We start from the raw sequence: 25,356 nt of genomic DNA on the forward strand, positions 1-25,356 counted from the left end.
TGTCATAAGGTGAAATATTCATTAAAAGTGGTTCTGTTAGGTGATCTATGACTATTACGTAACTTGTTATGACTAGATAAGAAGCATACGTTCGTTTCTTTCCTCCCTCCAAATTTCACTATTATAAATATAGCCGTTTAAAAGATACGAGGGGAGAGGAGTTTTGACTAGCACTGTATAGTTCAAATGGGATGGCAGGCACATACAAGTTGTTTTGATTTGATACCAAAAGCATGCTGTGGAATTGGTATGATGACCATGGTTTCCGTATGAAACAGTTTGACTGCACCATAACTAAACTCGTGAGATCAGTGATTAATGAGGCCAAGATACCCTTGGTAAATTCCGATCTCAGATGGAAGTGAAAAATAAGAAATTTAACTACATTCTCATTCCATCGGCTCATACTCACCATATCTTGACTATTTGAAAATTGGGTTTAAAAAAATTATAATAGATGATAATGTTAACTTACTTTTAAAAAACAACCACATTTTGTTTTATTTAATTTGACGTAGAGTTTGGCCCCACATAATTTACCGGACTTCTTATAGATTTGTTTATTCTGATTACTATGTATTTTAATAGCAACTAGTTTGAATTCACATAATTTGATGTGTGCACGTGCACAGCTTGGTCCAGTTGTTGATTTTTTTCATGGAATTATTCTCTTATTATAACTGCCAATTGCAAGGATTACAACGTCATTAGTACATGTAGCAATGGTATTTGGACTTGGGTTGGGGAATATATTTTTTATATAATAATTATACAACTTATCTCTTGGGAGATCTGCTGTAATTCCTAATCTCCCTTAAATTCCTGATTATGAGTCCATCAGTAAGCTATAATGAGTTATTTGCTTTTATTGGGAAAATCCCAATACATTCTGGCTATAAATAGACAGGCAGATTTTATTTTTCGTTTTATTTCCTTATTCCACGATTTGTCAAACTATTGCGACGATGTTAAAGAAAATAGCAGAGCAGATTTTGTTCTTCAGATTTTTAGTTCCTCTCATAGTAATAATGCAGTGCGATACTTGAATTGTACTGACTAATATAAAGTAACTACCGTATATGGTTTAAGATATTTTTGTAGCTATCTATCGGTCAGTTAAATACGAAATAATTGATTTTATTTATTTATTTATATTGATTCAAAAAAAAATTGATATATTGTTCTTTCATATTATTATTTTGTTCTTTAATATTTACGTATTTGATTTTAGTGCAAAAACACAGATATTCCTCAACACCTCTGCTCTCTAGTAGATTTCGCCATTATGATGCGACACAAATTAGACGAAATCAACAAAGAATCTTTTAATAATTTCGGATTACGGGTCGGTATATGCTGCGGACCATTGGTATGTGGCGTCATCGGAGCCAGGAAACCAGTATTCGACATTTGGGGAGACACAGTAAACTTAGCTTCCAGAATGGATTCTACTGGATTAATTGGATCGATTCAAGTACCAAGAGAAACTGCTCAGGTTAGTTTATGTCAATATATTTTAATTATTATTAGTATAAAATATATTTTTTTTTGACATAATCCCTAGCCTTTGCCTTAGAAAAAGCATCATAAAGGTTTAAGGTACTTCATCATATATGTAATATATTTGAATAGGCGAGGCATTGAAGCACTAAAAAGCAATAAACCTACCAATTTTTCGCAGCAAGATGAATCGTTATACAACTTTTTGCATTCGATTCGGGAAAGTGTCAGGAAAGTTTGTTTAAAAATTCATGATACTAAAATGAAAACTGCATTTTGTGCAGAAATTCTTCTTCTTTCTTGTATGTAGGCTTTAAAGCCTTTTTCTTCTTTAATATTAGCCTCCTAAATTGTTTAAATTATCGTAACATCTTTTTATTGGTCTGCCAATACTTCTTTGTCCATTTGGTGACTTATCTCGTGCTATTTGTACTATCCTATTCTCTGTCATTCTACTAATGTGTTCGTTCCACTCCTGTTTCCGTTTTGTCATCCATCCATTTATGTCTTCTATATTGCATTCTCTTCTTATGTTTTCGCTTTTCTCCCTATCCAACAGACTTTTCCCTGATATTCGTAGGAGTATTTTCATATCTGATTTTTCTAGTTGTCGCCTCGTTTTAGATGTGTCAGGTCTTGTATCCGCCGTGTATGTTAAAATAGGTCTAATTGCTGCTTTATAGATTCTTGTTTTTGTGTCTTGTCTTAGGTGTTTGTTCTTCCAGATTGTGTCATTAAGAGATCTCGCCGCTTTACTTGCTTTTAAGCTCTGTTGTCGTACTTCTTCTTTAACATCTCCGTAACTAGTTATATCTATTCCCAGATATTTAAACCTTGCTTCCTGCTTTATTATTTTTCCATCAATTTTGATTTTATACCGTAGTCGGTATTTAAATGTTGTCAACATTTGTTTTTTTTTTCTGCTGATATTATCATATTGTATTTCTTGGCTGTTGTATTGAAGATGTGTTAAGCTTTGGAGCTTGTCTTCTGTCTCGGCGATTAATTCGGCGTTGTCTGCATAATATTTGGATTTCTTTGTTCCCCATTCTGTAACCATGACATTTACGTACTGCTTGTATTATTTCGTTCATTATTATATTAAAGAAAAGTAGGCTTAACGAGTCCGCTTTGTACTGGTATACACTGTGTTAGTTTTCCATTTATCTTTGCCTGTATTCGATTATGTAAGTAGATATTTTCGATGATTTGTGTAATATTGATTGGTTTAGTTTTTTTATACAGTAGGTGTAAGAGATATTCGACTTGGATGCGATCGAAAGCCTTTGTTAGATCTATAAAACATAGATATGCTGGTTTATTGTACTCGATAGCCTTTTCTGTGATTTGTGTTAGTACAAATACTGCTTTGGGTGGATTTTTCTATTAGTGATTATAAAATTAATCATAGATGTGTGCCCGCTGGAGTTTTCAAATGTACATTTATGCTGTAGCTTATGGGCGAAAAATGTATTATTGATTCTCAGTTCGTTAAAGCACAGAGATTATCCATGAGTTCTCCATTTGCCTTAACATATTTTTCATTAAATTTTTGTTTTACTCCTGAAACTACTGCATTTCCGATTCGTGCATTAAATTCACCCATAAGAATTAAGGGTTCGTCATGAGGTATTATATCCAGGATAATTTGCAATTGTTCGTAGAATGCCTCTCGTTCCTCCATAGGTTTACAGTCCTCGAGGCTATAGATAGATGTGACATTTAATTTTTGGTAGTCCATTGTGATGTTCGTATGTATTATTCTTTCGGATATATAACGGCAGTTATTTATGTTGTCTTTACATTTTTTATGTACAAGTATACGTACACTTGCTCGTGCTCGTTATTCTTTCTTCACTTCACTAAATTCTAGAAAATATTGGTTATAGTCTTTTTGGTCTTTACCTTTCTTCTTGGTTTCTTGGATTGCACAAATGTCTATGTTTTTATTTATCAGTTCTTCTATTATCTCTTGATCTTTGTTATTGAAAGAAGTTATGTTCCATGTTGCTAATCTGATTGTGAGCTTATGTTTCCTCCTTGTTTTCCTTTTCTTTTTGTGGTTCGTCATCTTAGGTTCCGTCTGGTTCCGAGGCTTTATATCGGTTATTTGAGCCTTATTATCTTTTATAATGGGTAGGATGCTAACCTGGCTCATCAATCTTCCTCTTTTATCCGGGCTTGGGTCTGACTGTGGGCATGAACGCGGCTTCTGAGCTACTCAATCCACCCAGTCCACGCGCTCATAACCCCCAGGCAGAGTTCGTGCAGAAATTAATTTCCAAAATTATCGGGGACTGTCCAAATAAATGGTCATCGATCAATCTGGTGCCCAAGGTGGATCTCGTCTGCTAGAGTTTTATGTTATTATTACTTCGGAATTTTCGAGATCGCCGAACACGAATATTTCGTTGATAAATGGCCTCAGAATACCTCATGCAACTTTATATAAAACTTTAAAAAATTATTAAAAAAAAAGTAAGTTCGTGTAACCTTCTGGCTAAGGTCTAGTGTTAGGGTTTTCAGATCGCGCAAGCGCTCCTAACATGACTTAACGACTACTTTCGTAGTCAAGACCGATGGCTTTACATGCCCTCTAAAACACGATGGCAGCTAAGTTAAACTAGAAATTGAAAAATGTATCGATGCCGGGATTATATTCATATCCCGGCACCGACAAACTATCCAAAACATTCTGTTTTAAATTTGGCACTTTTAAACAATTGGTAGTACTGATAAAGAACCAGGTAATACATATTATAAGTAGCAGAAACCGCCTTTTACTTTCACATGAGCTCGTTTTCTTATGCTCTCACACATACTAGTACATATATAGCCTTCAAGTTACATAGTTAACGTGTGTTTTAAATGATTATCAAAATCACAATTTTTTGTATAAAAATGTGGTTGTAGAAAGAATTGTTGGGTTTGCAATTTGGCATGTAAAAATTGTGCGGGGTCCAATTGCACAAATATGAGGAACTACAAATAATATTAACTATCTGATACAGAACAAAATGAGTAACAAATAAATTTGAATAATACGATTATTTGTCCATCATCTTTTTCTACTTAATAAAAAAAAGTTTTGCATTTATATTCAAGGAATCATACTTAACTCTTACTTAAAACTACACTTTCATAAAAATCTTAAACAACAAATTAACATAAAACTGCAGGATACGTGGTCCATCCTCAACACTAGATACTTAAGAGACCATCTTCGTCGTAATATACGTGTTCAGCAACCCCAACATCCCACAAGTAATGAGTTTTGACTGATTTTGAATGAAAATAACATAAAACTCCAAGGAAAGAGGGTCTCCCTGGGTACCAGATAGTTTGAGGACTATCGTTGTCACAATATTCGTTTTCAGCAACCCCAAATTTGAGTTAAACGAAACTCTAGAAAACTAGGTCCACCTTAGGCTCCAGGGGGCTCAAGGATCATCGCCGTCATAATATTTAATTTAAGCGACCTCGAAAACCCCCGAGTAATGACTTTGAAATGATTACGAAAGAAAATAACATAAAATTCTAGGAAATGAGGCCCACCTTGAGCTCAAAGATTATCGTCGTTATCATATTCGTATTCAGCGACCTCGAAAACCCCTGAGTAACAAAATTAAACTCATTCCTGTTGATATTTTGCGAGTTGCAAATTTTTCATTTTCTATGCACTTTGTAAATGCGTTTTCCTTGTACATAAAATGCAATTTATAATTTTATCGTCATGAATTTTGTTTACAAACTTTCCTGACACCTCTCCAAATCGAATTCAAAAAGGTGCATAGCGATTTATCTCGCTGCGGAAAATTGGTAGGCTTACTGCCTCATTGCCTCTCCTGTAATACTAGTCAACTATAATCTACAATATTTATTATAACTTGCTTCTTTCAGTTCTTTAGTAACACTTATCATTTTTAGATTCTAAGTACGAAGGGATACGAAGTAAAAAAGAGAGGCATTATCGACGTAAAAGGGAAAGGTCTTATGGAAACATATTTCGTCATAGGCAAACAGTTGAACAAACCTCCCACTTTCCAAAGGCAACCTAGTCATTATAGTAGTTTAGCGGCAGTTGTCTACGCCATGGCTCAAACTAGAAAAAAACATACTGGAAATACTCGTAAGTCTATTTTAAAAAAATTTAAATGTTAAAAATTTAATATATTAAATATATCGCCATTGCAATTCTAGCTGGAAGTGCTGTACTTGGTAGAGCCAGAACACAACAAAAAGGAGAACGTAAAATTATGAACTACAGTTCTATGAGAATAACTCACAAATCTGGAGGATATCCTGTTAGACGAAATACTACAAGAGGAGCCAAGGAAAAGCATATGCATGCTAGGTAAGGTACTCTATAAGTTTTGTATGAAACGTTTATTGTATATTTTGGTTTTTTTGAAAACGTTTAAACTCATATGTACATTTGAAAAAAACCTGTATATTTTTAATCTATTATTGTGTCTCATTTTATCTATTTTGGATATAGGTCTTCGCTCTGTTCTTTTTGTTTTTTTTTTCCTTCTATTCTGAAGAATGTTAAAATATTATCTACTTATTATATCTTTCCATGATATCTTTTTCATTAAATTTTAATTTTTTGCTATCTTTCTACTTTCATTTTTGTAGGCTTGTTCGATTAAAACCCATCTATGGTCAGGTTAGCCTTGGAAACAATCGTAATGACTTAACTGATGTTCTGTAATGTTATGGTTGTAAACGTCACACTAATCATTTTCGATTATGTATTTGTATTTGACTGCGATTTTAAATATTGTGACTTAAAAATGGCGATTTTTAAGTGAAAATTGAATTGCACGGTTGCACATTTAAGTGAAGAGGTGATTGAAGATAGATGAAATAAGATAAGATTGAAATTGCACGGTCAACTTTTAATAGAATGAGGAAACTTTTTTGTAATCGCGATATCAATACCTCGCTCCGAATAAGAATGCTTTGATGTTATATTTTCTTCACCCTTTTGTATGGGTTTAAAGCTTGGGCACTTAAAAAGTCCAACATTAAAAACCTAGAAGTATTCGAAATGTGGTGTTACCGACATATTTTGAAAATATCATGGATGGATCGCAAAACAAACGAACAAGTTCTCGAACAACTAGGAAAACAATGCGAAGTTTTAAATTCCATAAAAATCGGGAAATTGGAATACTTGGGGCACATCATGAGAGGTAAAAAATACGAACTACTGAGGACTATAATGCAGGGTAAAATCAAAGTCAGACGAAGCGTAGGAAGACGTAAAATCTCGTGTCTACGCAATCTCCGTGAATAATTTGGATGAATAATATTCTTGAATTCCATGATTTTCTTCTTCGTGGATTAATTCCTTTAATTCATTTGTTGCTTTGTTAAGTTTTTTCTTATTTTCTACCGTTCTTGACTGCTGCAATTTTTACGTAATTGTCGTTTTCCTGAAATTTCTTGTTAAATTGTGGGAGACACATTATTTCTGTTTGGCGATGGTTCGTACCTGGAAGTCGCATACCATGCAACAATTTGTATGCTTTTTGTTAGGTTATCTACAGCTGATTCTACTTGGAGTTCATTTTTCAAGGACAGATTTAGTGAAATCAAGCTGTCTAGTTTTTCTCTAAATTGGGACCAATTAGTGTTGGTGTTATGCAAAGTTGGTTGATGTACTTTGTTTAAGATTTTTTCGAAGATTGTTATTATAAACGGTGAGTGGTCTGATAATGAATCGAAGCATGATTTAGCTTTACATTTTTTGGTATCGATGCCTTTTGTGATTCACAAATCAACGGCATAAGGTATTTTGTTAAAGTCAGACGGCCAATAAGTTGGTTCGCCAGTAGAGATCTGTTGCAGGTTATTTTCTAGCATTGCTAATTCTCTGCCTCTTGGTGTTGTTAGTCTATAGTCCCACATCGGATGTTTTGAATTATAATCTCCACCTGCAATGAATTTGTTCCCTAGAGTGTTAAAATATTCTAGTAAATGTTCTTTTTTAACGGCATGTTTAGGTGGGCAGTATAAGGCAGATATTGTTATTGGACTGTGTGCTTCCTCAATTGTTAAGCTGGTTGCTTGCAGGTAGTCTTTGTTATATTTTTCCCTTTCGGAGTGTTTAATAGAATCACGTATAATTATGGCGCTTCCACCGTGAGATCTACCGTCTGGGTGTCTTGTATGATACAACTTGTAGCTGGGAATCCGCATGTAGTGTTTTCTGTAAAGTGAGTCTCGGAAATTAAAATTATATGAATATTTTGATTAAGTATGAATGTTTTGAGTTCTTTAGCCCGTTGATAAAGGCCATTTGTGTTCCAGACTACTATTTTATATTTTAGTTGTGAAGCCATTAAGCGATCTTATTAATGACAGTAGTAAGCAAATTGAGCATTGTGCCCATTTGCTCCATGAGATTTGCATAATTTCTTTCAGCTTGGCTAAGTTGTTATTAGGTTGGTTAGGTCCTGGTATTGCTTGGTTGTTATAGCTACACTGTAGTTGATTTTTGTTAACTATTTAAGCATAGGTTAAATCAGGTTGTATTTGTAGAGAATTATTTGTTTGAATAGGTGGTTGCATGATTCTTTTCTCTCTTAGTGTAGGATATAGCTTCTGCTGTAGTTAAATGTGAACTTCTCATCCTCTATAGTTAGCCAGGTGGTCACTTAGGGTTAGAATTGACACATTTTAATTTGTCATCACGTGATTTTCGGAGATAATCTATTGTTTCGTGATTACCTGTACATTTTATGCATCTGTGTACTTTGCGCAGTAGGTTTTAGTGTGTCCGTAGTCTTGGCATCTTGTACACTGCGGGATTGTTCTTTTCGTACGAGAAGGTTCGCATTTGATGATATTGTTTCCTAATTTTTCTATTTTATAAACTTCTTTGTTGTTTTCCTTTGATACGATATCAATGAAAGACATTGGCAAGGGGGTTTTTGATACGTTTTATATTGTGAATATTTACTGCTTCGTGTCCTTGTGCTGCTAGATTTGCCTTTATGTCATCAGTATCTGTACCATGATGCAGTCCTTTTATGACAAACCTGATTGTTTTTTCGGTTTTTGACTTAAAAGTGTGGACTTTTATCAAGTTCAGTAATCAGTGTTTTAAAATGTTCGGCCTCCAGGACTTGAACTTTTACTGTTTCATAACTAATGGTTTTAATCGTGTACTTATCTCCTGTGGTTTGCTTAAGTAGGTCATGAATGTGTTGGACAATACCTACATTATAGATGGTTATCGGTGGGGACTTGGATACATCTTTTGTATTGTTTTCTTGATTATTTGCTTAGTCTTTGCTTTCTTTATTTTCTTCTGTGAGCATACTATACGAGTTTTTTGTTTCTAGTGGCTTTTGCAGCCAATAATCACTTGTATATGTAATAAAACTTGTTCTCATAAACAAATTCTACTCAAATGCAGCCAATTTCGCCCACAATATTTTTCACAACCAAATCCTTTACCTCTCCCCCCACACTTAGTATATCAAAATCCACAAAATCCACAGATAGTCCAACACACGAATGAACAATCCTAACTCTGAATCTGAAGATAAATGGGAGACATAACAAATAAAAAAAGAATAAGAAGTCCCGAATTGGTAATATCCAGGAAACAAACAAAATATTGAAATATGAAATAAAATGTTGAAACTTGTTTATACATTGTTTTTTTGTTTGGGAGTGCGGCGACACGTAATCCTCCCTTACCAGTTGCCACTGCTAGTAGTAACCATCTATTACACAGATGGTTTCGACTACATACTCGTATTTAATTTATATTATTTTTATAAGAGATTGTTTAAAACTATATACTATAACATGTTTAAAACTGTATCAGTTTTATATACTAAATATAATAATTATAGTCATATTTATTATCGTTTTAGAATATTTTAATAACTATTATACACTTGATAATCTTTATTGATGTTTATAGATCTCAGCCAAACATGAGGCAATTTTCCGGCTCTGGTACCTATCTGGAAAACATGAAGTCGATGAAATCCATCGAACGAGATGTTACTTCAAATACAATCAACCGGATGGCAGTTTCGCAGTCAGCGCCTCATACTCCTGTCACGGCAGCTAACCACGAAGGACCAATTTTCAAATCAGTGCCAAGACTACTGTCTGAACCGATAGTAAATAGATCCAAGAGTTGTTCCCCTTCGACGAAAACGAGTAGATTAGAAAGACAAATGAGTATAGCTGCAGATAGAAGGGACGATGTTTGTGAAGAATTTAATGACAGTATTAGGGTAAGTCCAAAATCTAGATTAGTTTTGTCAAACAAAGCAATACAAAATATAAAAAGCGATATCGATAAAACGAAGTATGTTTACATTAGTATTTTCATGAAGTTATAATAGAAAAATGTCTCTTGAAGTATTATAACAAGCTTTGCTTATATTTCACTCAGTTCTTTGCTGTAGGGCATAAACTGTAGTCTGTTATCTTTCCCCTGAGGACCTCGGCAGTCTTCTGAGACAGGTACTAAATGCAAGATCGTGGAAAGAATTTTTCAAACGTTTGTTGTGAAACATATGCTGTAATAATATGAGACGTTTAGTGTTAGCCAGTTCAGTGGCTCTTCTGACTTCTCGCGTTCTTAAGCCGCCCTGATAATGTATTTGCCCTTTGTACTTAATCTCTTATTTCTTTTTCAGCGTCTCCATAGCTGAACAGTGTAATTTATACTTCCTTTCCATTACTTATTTAATGCTAACTTCATCGACTTCCAGTTTATATATTATTGGTTACAATGCCATTATGTATGGAATTTAAATTCGTTTAAGTGTCTGCCACTACTTCACTGGGTTACACGTAACCAAAATTTCTCATTTTCGTTACGCACAATGTAAGAAAATCTCATAAGAAAGTATCTAATAGGGTAAAATCGTAATCACCTCCACGTGAGATGATCATGCCGTCAAATCATCTAATTCAGGCCAAAATATGTTGGTATTTATCAACCCATACCGCTCGCCATTAAAAATTATGGCCTGGCAAACATCTTTCTTAAAGAAATTTGGACCAATTACACTTCCAGCCCAAAATACACACCAACCATTGACTTTTTTAAAGGCTTTGAATACATTGAACGCTTTTGGATCTCATCTAAACAGATATAATTCCAAATTTGATTCTATTCATAAAAAAATAAGCCTCATCGCTGAAGTTTCCAATTTTTCCAGAGCCCATTCAGCAAACATATCGTCGGTGATACGGCAATACGTCATATGTCAAAAATTTTGGTTATTTCGTTTATCTAACTAACAGTGTTATTATGACCTTCACTATGCACCTGCAAAACGTTCCATGTAAATATTCGATTACAAACTAGATTTTAAATCTATTGCAAAACGTTATAAGTCGGCCGGCGCGGCGTGAGTAACTGCAATACGTTCTATGTGACAACGTATTTTGCTTAAAGATAGTGGAGTGTGTATAACCGCTGATAAATATTGAAAACTATTGGTAAGTATAACTGAAAATACAATTTATTATCATTTATGATAATATTACATCCCAATCATATTTAAATCTGTATATTTTACTACTGATTTAAGAAAATATTTCGTTACAATAGAAATTAACCTCACTTTTACTAAGTAAAATTATTGACTCAATTATTGACTTAATAGTAGTGACTACACAAAACAGAAGTATAATTTTTGTTTTTCGCTTGCTGTAAATACTAAAATTAATGTAAATAATTTTAAATGTGAAACTGCAAAACGTTTTATGTCTACGTTGACTAAACTTGTTTTGACATAGAACATATTGAATTTGAATTTTAATCTTTGATATTTTTGTTTCAGAGCAACCTGCGTATATGTTAACTATGAATCGAGCTAGGAAATTGTTTAGTTTGGCTCTAGATCCACATCAGCAGACAATCCTAGATAAGAGCACCGGAGAACTGAAAACAAAATTCCGATCTATAGACTCGTCTGACGAAAGTGTATGTAGTGATCCAGAACCTACAGGATTTAGCAATTCTGGCTCAGAATATGCCCCTGATGATATTAGCTTGCATTCTGCTATATCGGATGACAGTTCTACTTAAGAAGAGTTGGATCCTATTACTAGTAACTTATTTGTAGTTGGGACTAACGACGGCCGTCAGAAGAAACGTCCAAAGAAAGGGCAAGGTGATCCAACTAAGTGGAAACGTGCAAAAAATGCTTTATCTAGGCTTAAGGGTAAATCATACCTGGGCTTTCAAAAAAATTCTGATGGAAAATATAAACAAACCAGCACAAAACCAGGAAAAACTTTGAAATTACGTTGTAGTGGGCATATATGAGTACAAAACATTGAAGGTCCTCGGCAAAAGTTCCAGTGTTCCGAAATTACAGAAGAACAGCGAAATTCTATATTTAAACATTTTTGGGAGATTAAATCTTGGGATTCTAGAAAAATTTACATACGCAGTCTTGTATTAATAGGATCGCCACGATACTCGAGAAAGTCTAAAGATGCTGCATGCAGGAAAAACATTTGATTTAAATATTTCTTGTCTATGAAGGAAAGTACACCTAGATTACACGTTTGTAAACAAATGTTTATGTCTACATTAGGTATTGGACAACGGTAAAAGAGTTTCGTCCCAAAAACTATATTTAGAACCAGTGTGGGAAAGTCAAATGCATCTGTTTAACGAATATTTGAGTAAGAGTAACATCATATCATGCTCCCGTCGATTTTTTATGAACATTTTCCATAAATTAAATATGGCAATATTTTCTCCACAAAAACATCAGTGTGACCAGTGCAGTGCATTTAAACATGGCAATCTTTTTAATAAAAAAGATAGAGCCCGAACAAAGAAAGATGATGATAAAACCAAATCTGAGGATAACACTTTAGTCTTTGCAGTAGACGTTCAAGCTGTTTTGTTATCACCAAGGTTACAAGCTTCATCTACATATTACAAAACAAAATTGAAAGTCCACGATTACACTATATATAATTTAAAAATGAAGGAAGCCACATGGTATATTTGGCACGAGAGTAACGGCGGTTTATTAAGTTTATGCTAGTAATGTTTTTGCATCCATTTTGGTCCAACACCTTAAAGTTGAAGTAAATCAATGTAATCCGTCAAAAATAGTGATATGGAGCGATGGATGTGGGTACCAGAATCGATCTGTTACCATATCAAATGCTCTGTTAGAACTGGCAATTCACAAGCAGGTTACAATACAACAAAAGTATCTGGAGGTCGGTCATACGCAAATGGAGGTGGACTCAATTCACAGTAGCATAGAAAACAATTTAAAATATCTTGTTTGTCTGGGACAATTCCTAAATGCAACAGACTACCGCGATATTATTTTTGAACCTATTTTTGCACCCTTTGTACAACAAGCTGGTTTCCAATTTCAATGCACGACAATGCTCTTTCGCATACTGCCAGAGTCATAAGAATATTCAAAAAAAAAATAAAACTTAATGGGAAAATTCTAGTAGTTGGCTGTATACCATCGTTTAAAAAACTTATACAGAAGTAAAACACTTTACATTTGTATTGAGGTATAAAACATATTATTAAAACTTTTTTAAAAAGTGTCAAAATTTATACAGGAGCATAACGTGACGTTTTCGATCTAGATCAGATCATTCTCAGAGCCTTCTTTTGATCTCTATTATTGAAAAAACATAGTATATATCTATATATATATATATATATATATATATATATATATATATATATATATATATATATAATAAAGATTTGCAGATTTAAGACAATAAATGTTATCATTTAAATAAATTTAATTCTAACTAAAGGTTTTCATTAATAAGATATTAGGTATTATTACAAAAAATATTCATAATTTTAAAAATTACATTAGTCTCTGAACATACCAATACATCGTATGTTAATGCTGTTTTCTGAAATTTAATTTCCTGTCACCTCAGCCAGTTGGTCTCTGTCGTTTTAACTGACAAGAACCACGTGTTCAAGTCGAGCAAAGAAACATGTTGCTCATTACATATTAAATTTTTATCCAATGTCATAGACCTAGAGTCACATAAGAATTTAAATTTAGAACAATGTAAAACCATATATTGATGTCACAGCTACAATTTTAGTGTTAGCTTCAATTACAAAAAGAAGGCACTGAGGATGATCTGATCTAGATCGAAAACGTCACGTTATGCTCCTGTATAAATTTTGACGACACTTTTTAAAAAAGTTTTAATTATATGTTTTATACCTAAAGACAAATGTGAATTGTTTTATTTCTGTATAAGTTTTTTATAATAATATTCCTCGAAGGTAATGAAATTGAGGTTTTACCATGGCCTCCACAATCGCCAGATTCAAATATCCAATTGAGCATAATATAGGACATATTGGGTAGACACATTTTACAATAAAATATTGCGTTGAATAAAAGACAGCAAGTGTTTGAGGGCCTTTCAATGAAGTGGAACAGAATACAGCAGCAAGATATTGACCATCTGATCATGAGTTTGCCTTACGATGTAGGACAGTAATCAACAACCGTGGAGGTTATACATTTTACTAACTGAACTAACCTAAAGACTAATTTGTTGGAAGTAGAGGGGTAATAAATTAGTTTTTTATTTTGTTTTATTACCATTTTTTAACTTATGGATTTCTCTTTTAATTTTTTTAAAAGCTTTTGCGATAATCCTAAGAAAAAATGTTTATTTTATATTCAGCACACTTGTTGATAACTTTTTATTAAAAATATTTAAAATAAATCATTTGAAATCCTTCTTCGCATTTTGTTTTTGTCTCCTAGATTATTTTAATGTGTATATTTACATATCGGTATGAAAAATATAATGATATCTCATCAGGTATATGTTGGTCTGTAAAAACACGTTGGTCTGTACTTAAGTATGTAATAAAAGAAAAACTTTTTTTCACTACTACACTTTTTGTCAAAACTAGGAATGACTTTTACAGTTAGTCTACTAGAAAATTTTACAATCGACACTCCCACTTGATGCGCAGCAAAATTACCAGAAATTATATTAGTAAGAAAAGTTAACTGGACCTGTTAACATCCACTGTTAACTGGACCATTCATCCATCTTTCTCTCCGAATAATTTCTTTGTCTGCTCTCTGCGCAGATGAACAAAATTTCAAAAGTCATTATCAGTCTTGACGAGTAATACTCTTACTACTACATGGTCACTAGTATGCTCTTACAAAGAGTATACATATAGTTGCTTTGTGTTCCGTTAAAAAAAAGCCATGTGCATACTTTTATTGTTTTATTATAAAATATTTCGTAAATTCTTATCGTATTATAGTTGATTTTTGTTGCAGGCCAAGAATAAAGCAATAGTACCAGTTCATTCGCCCAAACACCTTCCGAAGCGAGAGTCAAAATTCTCCCTAAAATCACCTTTGTCGAGGCGAGAAACCAAAATCCAAATTGAAAATGCCATCAACAGGGAAAAACTAAACAAGGTCCATTCTTTAGACGGAACTCATGTCTAATTTTTTATATTCTAAAAATAAAGTAAGACCCCTTTGTTGACTGTAAAAAAGACCAAAAATTTATAGTTTTAGAATTTGAAAATAAATGAAGGGTACGGGCACAAACAAAATGTCACTAATTTGCCATTAATCACAGCAAAAAATTCATTTTTATAATAAATAAATATAAAGTTTATAAAATAATAATACATAGATACCAATGCATGTTTACTCTCTTTTTTTTACAACTAGACCTCGTTTGATTGTGTACATAAAATTTGTTCCATCCTTGTCCTCTTACAAGTTTATCTTAATTGTTTGCTAGTTATCTTAACATGCGCTCTGTTATTTTGATTGTGATACTAAAAAAGGATAAAATCTTGTTTTGACTTTTAACGACAAACTTACCTAGTATAATCCTAAAAATATTCACTGTAATTAGAAATTATTTCAGATTTAAGTTGTTAATAATATTGATGGTTAACTGAGATTGAAAACAAAACTAGAGATTTAATTATTTGAATCGTAAGTTTATGGGAAAACTATCAGTTAACTGCTAATGTTACCACACAATTTTTGTGATAAAATACTGATAAAGATTCAATCATAGACACATAATAGTGGCTTCCCACGATCTGCGATTGTACAGATCATCGCGGACAGCCGATCAGCACGGACGGCAAGGCACCGGAGACAGAGCTCTTGATGAAAATGACAAGTGAAAGAGAAGTAAAGTTTAAGTAAAAACTGCAAAACAACTTTGACAACACTACAGACAAGACAACTACTCGTGACAGCGAATGAAAAACTTCTGACTTGCACCACGTGCGTGGTGCGGGCTGGTCCGCTTACGTCCGCAATATCGCCGACCGTGGGAAGCCGCTTTAATACAGATATACTGAGCGTTGCAATACAGAGCTTTCCCCCAGTACGACAGAGAAAACTAACGCAAAGCAGTCAGATAAGGCCCTGAGGTTCGCGCTGATGTTGTTTAATTCTTGCAACTAGTGGTGAGCTTCCTCAATTAAATAGGATTGCGAGTACGACATAGAAATAATTTCATTTTAATATTGAATTATTATTTATATAACTTTGCGAAATTGCAACACCTGCCACACTTTATTCTTATTTTGTTCAGTGTGGCCCAGATTCGTTTTGGGTGGTCGAAATATTTTCCTGTAATACATGGCATATTTCGGTTAGTAGGCGGTGCATACTTCTTTCATTCTTCTCGTCATCGGTCGATTATCTTAAAATTACTTTTAATTCAAATATATGTAGAGGGTTGTTTCTTGAGCGAAGTCTATTTATGTCTCTGTCGGTGATACCAACGTAGGAGCGGAGCACAGAATCGGTGTTAATTTTTCTATACTCCCTGACAAGAACATATTCTAGGCAGGAATGTGCCTGATATAATACACAAAGATTAGTTTATTTGGACATCAATACGTTTGGTGTTCAGGTGTTAAGCGATACCGGTGCACAGTACTCTGCAACGCGATAGACAAGACCCAATTTTGTCGATCTATCTGTAAGAGCATAACAACGGACTGCATAAATTGTTAAAAATATTATTTCGTGTTCTGAGTTTTGCAATCGTCTTCCATGTTCTTTAAAGCTTAACGTTCTATCGAGTGTCACACCTTGATATTTTGGGTATTTAGTGTGGCTGAGGAGTCGGTCTTTAAAGTGGATTTTTAATTAGCAGTTGATCAATTAAAATTTCTGTCTGTCTAAAATGTCTGTTGTTTAACTCACGAAGCTTTCTTTACGGCATTGGGCTGCAATCTCCAGCAGCTGAAATATCTTCCGAGGGTAACCAGATCGTTTGTTAAAATTTGGTCAGTAGTCTCCAATTCTTTATGGTTCGTAGCAAGCACCAGTTCTCTGCATATCCGAGTTCTTCGATGTGGTTTTGGGCATGTCTACTATATAAACACCAAAGAGTATGGGGGGGCAGCACCAATGCTTACGGAAGAAAAATATAATATATAATATAAAATATAAATTACAGATAAAAAATTTATAAAATCAGACAAATAACCGATTAACAAAGCCGAAAACGGCTTCCAACATGGTGGCGTGATCATTTCAAAAAAAGAACAAAAGATTTTTATGTAAGAGGTGGAATAAAATATATAGGACTCATCTAATCATATTTTTACTTTTTTTTAATGAAATTTTGGATGCAACTTAGTCAATGAGCAAACCAAATATTAGTTAAATGAAAGTAAAAGCTATGTCATAATAATAATGTCATAATAATAAGCCACAATAATCTTATCCCTGAGACTAAAAGTGACATGATCATAAGCGAAATCGAACGGGAGATCCATAACCTAGAGCAAGTTGTAGACCAAGTCTCTAATGAAATCCCTAATAAGCAGATTCCTGAGCTTCTCATACAAGAAACTCAACCTGATAATACACAGCAAGAGAATAACGAGTTACACGATAGTCTGGTAAACGAGATAGCACGTACCGTACAAGAGTTTAGTGGAACAAACCCACTTAGCACCTTGGGAAACTGCTGAGGAAGATTAAATTACTGCGTAGGGACATTGGACAAATAACGGAATACATACGAGGAGTAAGAAGTAGAAGAATCATCAAGAGAACTGAAGAAATATTGTTTAACACTCTAACACACTCACGACCTGATCCAGAAAACAACACACCTTAACAATGCCTGGACACTTTAAAACAAAAACTCTCTGTTTATTTAGGCCGCCTGAGGAGATACAAAGTTAGCAACAACCGAAAATGCGCCAATATTGCGACAATATGCGTTTTATAGAAAACTTAATTCCCCTGTGGAAAATGAGAATAAATCATATCCAAGCCAAGAGAAATTCACAAGTTTTGGGGAAATCAACTTTCAACGCCAGCTACTCATAACACCAATGCTGGATGGATTGAACACATAACGAACAACTGTCAGCATTGCAATCATATTCCTTACGAACCTCTTACTACTGAAGAAGTCTCAAATACTATCAAAGAGCTTCATAACTGGAAATCTCCGGGACCAGACGGAGTTCAAAACTTCTGACTAAAGAAGTTTTGGAGTCTTCATGAGTGCTTGTCCCAATCAACCGCCGCCTTTTCCAGAGAGATTCTTTGAGCCCACTTTCGTTGTGCCTAGCGATGAATCCACTACATCAGCTACTGAACTACACTGACTCAGGTTTTAGCATCAAAAATAACACTACTGTTGTGGCGAAGTTTAATCATCTGTTTTATATGGATGATTTAAAATTAATCGCTTCCGCCTGAAACCACCTAGATCAGATGCTAAAAACTGTAGAAACCTTCTTAAATGATATTAGACTAGACAAGTGCCGCATACTAAATATAGTCAGAAAAAACGTTCAGAACGGAGGTTTCGATATGAAGGATGGCCAAAACATCGTGACAATGGGTGACAATGATATGTACAAATCTCTCGAAGTACAGCAAGCGCAATAAATTGGCCAAAAACTAATGAAAGTGCATGGGCGATATCTCAATGAGATCAGCTAAGAATATGTCGACAATACAGCGTCGATCTATTGGTTGACATCAGGAAAGATGTTTTCCGAGATTAAGGGTTTCCTACTTGCTACTCAGGATCACGTTATTTCAACAAAAAATTACCTGAAATATATTGTTAAAGATCCTCAAGTCCAAAATGACAAATGCCGATATGGATTCCAAGCCCAAGAAACTATCCAACATCTTACCGGGGGCTGCCAGGCATTTGTCGGTAATGATTATAAAGAATGTCATGACTCAGTAGGAAAGATTATTCACCAGTAACTAGCTGACAAACTGGGACTTCTCCAAACTGACCATCTTCCTTACTATCAATACGTCCCTGACAGAATACTTGAAAATAACAACTACAAGCTATACTGGGACCGCACTGTGCTTACAGACCAACCAGTGGCACATAATAGATCGGATCTCATACTAGTTAATAAACTTATTTATGTGGTGCAAACAACACTTACTGATGTGATGGTACATAACAGCAATAATTGGCGTGTTAAATAACTATTATTCTATCTACTACTGGTGTTATTCCCAAAAACCTCCTAGCGAACATAAAACAGCTGGGTCTAAATAAACATCTTTATAAGGCCATGCAGAAAGCTGTACTCCTCGCGACGTCCAGATGTGTACGAAAAGTTTTTGGAGTTACTCCAGCATACCATGTCACCTAGGGCTCGATAACACGGAAAGAGTCCCACCAGAGCGCAATCCTTTTGATACCGTAGGTATCTGGAATGAGTGAATTTTCCCCTTAGAGGGAGTGTGAGCCGTATGGCTAAATCTGAGAGCCATAATAATTTCTGTTACTTCTGGTATCGTATAAATATTTAAACAAGTAAAGTAAGCATAAAAGATAAATACAGATAATTAAAGAAATTAATTTATAAAGTAGTGTAAATTAGCTTGAAGACAAACTGGATCATGGCTAAAAAACTAATATTCACATCTTTAAAAATGACTGAAATCATATAGAGCTATAACAGTAAGTTTGACATTGTCAAAAATAAAATAGAAAGAGGGAGACGGCATATAGTCGACGGCTTGTGTGTCAAAAAAGATGTAGAAAGTGTTAAAAACATAAAGTGTCAAAAAGCTAGATTGTATCCGATTCATAAACAATAGAAGTAAAAGTGAAACATTAATTTATTCTAAATCAATAGTCCCTTTTTTGAAAAGGTTTTCCATCAAGAACACCAAAGTTTCGACAGCGAAAAACGTTTATGTAAAAAATATAGTAGTCAAACGGAGACGTGAACAAGACGTGAACAAGAAATTAAAAAATAGAAGGTCGAAAGATAGTTTCTTAGGTTTCATTAACTAATACGTATACAAAAGTACACTAAAAAGTGTGTTTATGTGTGTGACATTTTTGCTGTTTTGCTCTTGTATCCTTTAAATCTAAATCACGCCTAATGTAGGTATGTTCTAGGTATCGTCTAAGATCAAAATATTGTTATTTTTATGTGCATGTAGATATTTTAGTTCTTTGTCAATGTGTGTCAAGTTCCAAATAATAAAAATATTTTTGTACTTATAAATTTATTATTATTTTAGTTTTGTGTAATTTACATAATAATGTTAATATTATTTTAGCACAAATAATATTAGAAGATCATTTGTCAAATTATTAGTTACAGTCAATTATGTTTATGCCATTTTCTATTTAAGTAGACATATTAAAAAAAATCTACCTGCATAAATAATTAAAATCATATTTTGCTTTACCTATGTGATATCGATACCAACCATATAATTCCATTATATATTACTATCTAAATTAATTGCGTGTTACGATATTCTATGTTAATAGTCCATTGAAATCTTACATTTTTTATACATTTCTTAGAGGGTCCAATTTAATTTTTTTTGGTATGTTGGGAGGGTAATTATAAGGTTAAGTCACCATCTTGGAAAAATGGGAAAAGGGTTTTTAGGCTGTATCTCGTAAACTAGCAACACTACAAAAATTTTTATAAGACATTATTTGTAGAAAATTAAATTATTTACAACTTTATTTATATTACTTTTAGTCGTAGAACGAAAAATAAAAAAGTTAAAAAATAACTAAAAATTTTGAAACAAATTTTGTTTTGAGTCGTTTATCTGTTTTCTGGTAATTTTACAATTAAATTACATCAAAGCAATATCGTAGAGCATTTTTCATAAGATAATTTTTTTTACAAATTTGTTTGCTTTCAATAATTTTTCTGGATTTTACAGCGCTCCGAGGTTGGCCGGGTTCTTGAATACTCGCCATCTTGGAATAAGGGGTGCAAAGGGTTTTTGCCCTATATCTGGTAAACTAGCAGCCATACAGAAAATGTTAAATGTGTGTCTACAAATTTATTCGTATTATTTTTATAGTAAAATGGAAACATAAATTAAATTTTTTCTTAAATTTTTTCTAGTTATTTTACAAAATAATGTCAGAACAACAGAACAAGATAGTTTTGCAGCGAATTGTTTTCACTGCAAATTTGTATAGGTAACCTAATTAATTTTTCTTGGTGCTATTAGTGCTTTTTCACAAAAAAGCACCAATGGACAGGGATCCAGTTCAGTAGGAGCACCGTACCAATAATATTCCAAGATAAATTTCGTGGTAATAAAAACAACAAAACAAACTTAATAGACCTTCTTAAAACTGCTCTATCAGAAGTGGTTTTTAGTGTGGACCAGGCTGAATCTGATTCAGATACAGTCATCATCCGTTCTCCGCTTGCTGCATGCCAAGCCTATGATTCTGCACGGAATTAGGAAGGGAGCAGTCCAATATTGTGTGCCCTAGTTGTCCAATTTTTTTAAACTTTTAGAAGGGTGTATGTCGCATCTATTATACTGTCCTTTACGTTTTATATATGGCAACGTCATTGCGGAGAATTTGCTGTTTTTCCATGCTTGTTTAGGATGCGACACAACATTAGTAGCTTACAAGACCGACAAACTTAAATTCACCAAAATTTTACAGAAACATCCTGAGTTAGATAACGTAACAGGATTATTTCTCAGTGAAAAAGCCGAGCCATCTTTGCTAACTGTCGTTAGCGAATGCTTTTTCGTCTCTTTACATGGAAATAAAGATGATTCTCTAACAGCATGATTTGCAAGACAGTGACCAAAATTACATTTAACTTATCATCGCTTTCACCAACATCAGACGCAGCTCGTTTCTACAGTGTTAGAGTTTCTCACCAGGAAACACTGCGATCCTGACGGTATGGGCTGGAAAAAGCATGGAAAAATTTGGATACCAATCAAAACTTTCAAAACTCCAGTACCCCACGAAGTTCTGAAATTAATTTTCCTCAGATAGAAGAAAAGCTGTGAAAGTATGAATGTGTGGTTGCCGAAAAGTAGTACTTAAATTCTCTGCATTTGTTCTGCTAAAAACTACAGTGACATCATGTAAGTATTGAAATTAATAAAAAACTTTCAAAGAAAAAGAATTCAAAGATGAATTACCCACAATGACGCCAATTCAAATTTTCGTTAATGATATGGCAAGTACTTGACGAATTGATTTTAACTTTTGTTGTGCTATACTATAGTGGTTAAAATGGGTAACAATTCTTTTTGCAGTAGGTATCATCTGTATTATTTCTGTTTGAAATTTTAGTGATTCTTTGATAGTTTGTTTCAATAAATGAATAAAACACTTTCCAGAACAATATTCTGCATCTCGTACACCTTTTATCATATTGGCTCCACTGTAATGGACAAGCAAATGGATCTTGCTTTGAGAAATATTTCATCTTTCTGCAATTTCAGCCAACGGCTTCATCGCTAAAAATAATGTTCAAGAATACACTCGGAGATATCCAGTGGCTAGGGAAACTCAAAAAGCTCACATATCTTTTGCCAAAATGAACACATATACTGTTAAATATTTATTTGTTAAATATTTTATATTTAAATATATATTAAGTATTTGGTATTTGGCCTAATCACTTTTGGCATCTGTAATATTGATACTCCAGCTTGAGTTCTGTTGTCGTTCTCATATGATGAATAAATATGATGAATAAATGAATGATTATAAATACAATTTAGTCCCATATCTTCGCTGTCTTGGCCCTTTTTCCTTATTTCTGTAATTTCTGTAGAACTATAATATCTGATTTTATTAATGCTTCTGACAATCTTCCAATCCAGATTATCTAGTGCTTGGCCTATCTTGGGTAAGGCCAAATTCTTGATGTTGTAATTGCAGACGATTTTCTTCAAATTAGTTAGAGCATGCCATATATCCTCGTAGGTTGCCCTGTCTGTATAGGACTTCCTGGTCACCATATACAGCAAAGATCGACGACCATCTTCTAATCTCAGTACTTGCCCAACTTTAGGCTGCTGATTTTTTAACTCGACCCAACTTCTTATAAAATAGGGCAACACAGTGGGCCAGAGAGACGTTATGCGGAACACTAAAAAGATCCTGCTGAACTTCTGTGGTCACGCCGAATCTAGCACTCTTTCTCTTTGCGTAATTTGACATAAATTCATTAAAGCTTGGTTACCAGTTATCGTTGATCTCATGTTGAAGGGTTCGGGCTCTTTCTATTTCATTTGAGCCAGCATAAGGTGCAAGACGATTTATGTGAACTACTTCTGGTTTACCTTTCGGCAACTTCTTAATTTGGTATATTACGTCATTTATTCTCTTTTTAATTTCATACGGACCCTCCCATTGTCTTTGCAGTTTAGGAGACAAGCCACGACGACGTTGTGGATTATAAAGCCAAACAAGATCACCTACTTCATAGCTTTCATTCTTGCATCGAGAATCATTATTATTAATACGACTTTCGATGTACAAGCTATGAATTACACCGGAGGACGTAATGTTCACAGTTACTATGGGGGCTGTGTTTCTCGAGCTCAGCAGTTGCCTTTGGTATCGATTCTAGTTTTCCGACTGTTGTATCATTTTCTTGCAATTACGGCGAATGTGACCTACATCACCACAATTCCAACATCTGGGCTCGCGTCTCTTCGGCATCGTATTACGAACTACTTTTCGTACCATTTCTTCCAGAAGTTCATCGTTTGGTTCGTCGCCTTCTTCAATGGTTCTTACTCGATGGCTCCGTGAAGTTTGACTAGCTGTTTCATGTTCCAAGGCAATAGCGAGCGCTTTATCTATAACTTTTGGTCTTACTAGTCGTAAAGCTTTTTGTAATTCACTTTCTTTTAATCCATTGACAAAAGTATCTACAGCAATTTCTTTCAAAATGTTGTCTGGTACCTCCGGATAAGCCAACCGCAGTATACGAGCAACATCTGCTTCAAACTCTTGCAAATTTTCACTTGCTCGTTAAATTCTACTTATTAGTTGCGCCTTGTAGAGTTGTTGTAGATGGGCATCTCCGTAGCGTTTGTCTAGTCGAGTGAACAAGGTCTGGTAACATTTTTCTTGACCCTTAGTAATTGATCTTAGAATATCCGCAGTATCACCTCGTAAAGCAGCAGTCAAGGAAACAGCCTTTTCTTGTTCTGTCCAATGATTGGCTGTCGCAATAGCTTCAAATTGTCTAAGGTATATGGACCGAGAGGACTTTCCATCAAATGGTGGCAATTTGAATCTCATATGATGTGTCGTTTCGTCCCTCGGTGATTCTTCTTTTACTACCAGATCTAAGGCTACTGTATTAACTGGTGGTAGCACTTTCGTGTTAGTTATCATGGTCTCTAATTGTTTGATCTTCTCTTCTACGTCTCTTATCTTGTCGTTTACATTTTTCTGTATATTATCGAATGTTCTTGAGACTTCTTCAAATTTCCCATTGTTCTGAATACATATTTCTTTAATTATTTGTGAAGTCTCGTCGAATCTTCTAGATACATTTTCGAATGTTTCATCGAATCTTTTGGAAACGTTCTCTTATTTATCGTCATTTTTTCTAGAAGATTCTACAATCATTTGCGACCCATTTTTTATTTTCGTTAAAACTGCTTCTTCTGCTGACTGGAACTGGAACGTCTCTGGGTCTTCTCCATTCTTGTTGAGAACAGTCTTCAGTCGTTCTTGGAGTCGCTGCAGTCTTCATCGCGTTCTTCTAGTTGTTCACGCAACTGTTTTACCGAAAGTTCTACTAGCAGCATCTTTGGTCAGGCACATACGTACTTTTTAAATGTTCTTTCGTACAAAGATCTCTACCGAATTACGCAGATGTTCCCGACGGACAAAACTTTTTAAAAGTTCAAAAGTCTTTTTCAAAAATCACTGCTGAATTTATTTTTTAAATAAATCAATTATCCATATAACGGACACCAACTGGAGCGTTTTTAAATAAAACGAGCGGTTCGAAGTTATATAAATAAATTTATTTATAAGTTTACTACACGAAAATATCTTATCAACTCCACTCTACTCATAACATCGTATGCTTTTATACAAAAGTTATTATGTACTAGAATGTTCTGGAGTATCCCAGCTCTAATTCACCTATTTGACGGGTCGATCCCTCCCGCGCTCCATACATCGCTGGAAACTTCTAGTCGCTTTCGAGATGCAATCGTTATACGGACCACGCCGAATGGGTAACTAGTGGCTAGGAAAACTCAAAAAGCTCAGACATCTTTTGCCAAAATTCACACATATACTGTTAAATATTCGGCCGCCGAATATTCGGTATTCGTTATTTGGCCTAATCACTTTTGGAATCTGTAATATTGATACTCCAGCTTCAGTTCTGTTGTCATTCTCATATGATCAATGAATATGATGAATAAATGAATGATTATAAATACAATTTAGTCCCATATCTTCGCTGCCTTGGCCCTTTTTCCTTATTTCTGTAAGAACTGTAATATCTGATTTTATTTGTTATACTTCTGCTATGATTTT

General features: G+C 34.2%; 1 protein-coding gene and 1 long non-coding RNA gene across 3 annotated transcripts in view; both read left to right on the plus strand.

Annotated features, from left to right (window-relative positions):
• The window catches only part of Ac78C (adenylyl cyclase 78C), a 757,610-nt gene extending 742,136 nt beyond the window's left edge, over positions 1-15,474 (plus strand). For both annotated transcript variants that reach the window (XM_072525847.1, XM_072525848.1), the window contains 5 exons: positions 1,232-1,495; positions 5,428-5,629; positions 5,701-5,854; positions 9,446-9,767; positions 14,826-15,474. In XM_072525847.1, coding sequence (XP_072381948.1) covers positions 1,232-1,495; positions 5,428-5,629; positions 5,701-5,854; positions 9,446-9,767; positions 14,826-14,999 — 1,116 coding nt within the window. In that variant the 3' untranslated portion in view covers positions 15,000-15,474. The remainder of the gene's footprint in view (positions 1-1,231; positions 1,496-5,427; positions 5,630-5,700; positions 5,855-9,445; positions 9,768-14,825) is intronic.
• Positions 15,475-15,683: 209 nt separating this feature from the next.
• LOC140436765 (uncharacterized) lies at positions 15,684-19,553 on the plus strand. Its single transcript, XR_011950304.1, has 2 exons — positions 15,684-18,723; positions 18,757-19,553. It is a non-coding gene; the product is annotated as an uncharacterized lncRNA (long non-coding RNA).
• Positions 19,554-25,356: the final 5,803 nt, after the last annotated feature.

The sequence above is a fragment of the Diabrotica undecimpunctata genome, chromosome 3 (genome assembly GCF_040954645.1).
Source record: "Diabrotica undecimpunctata isolate CICGRU chromosome 3, icDiaUnde3, whole genome shotgun sequence".
NCBI lineage: Eukaryota > Metazoa > Arthropoda > Insecta > Coleoptera > Chrysomelidae > Diabrotica > Diabrotica undecimpunctata.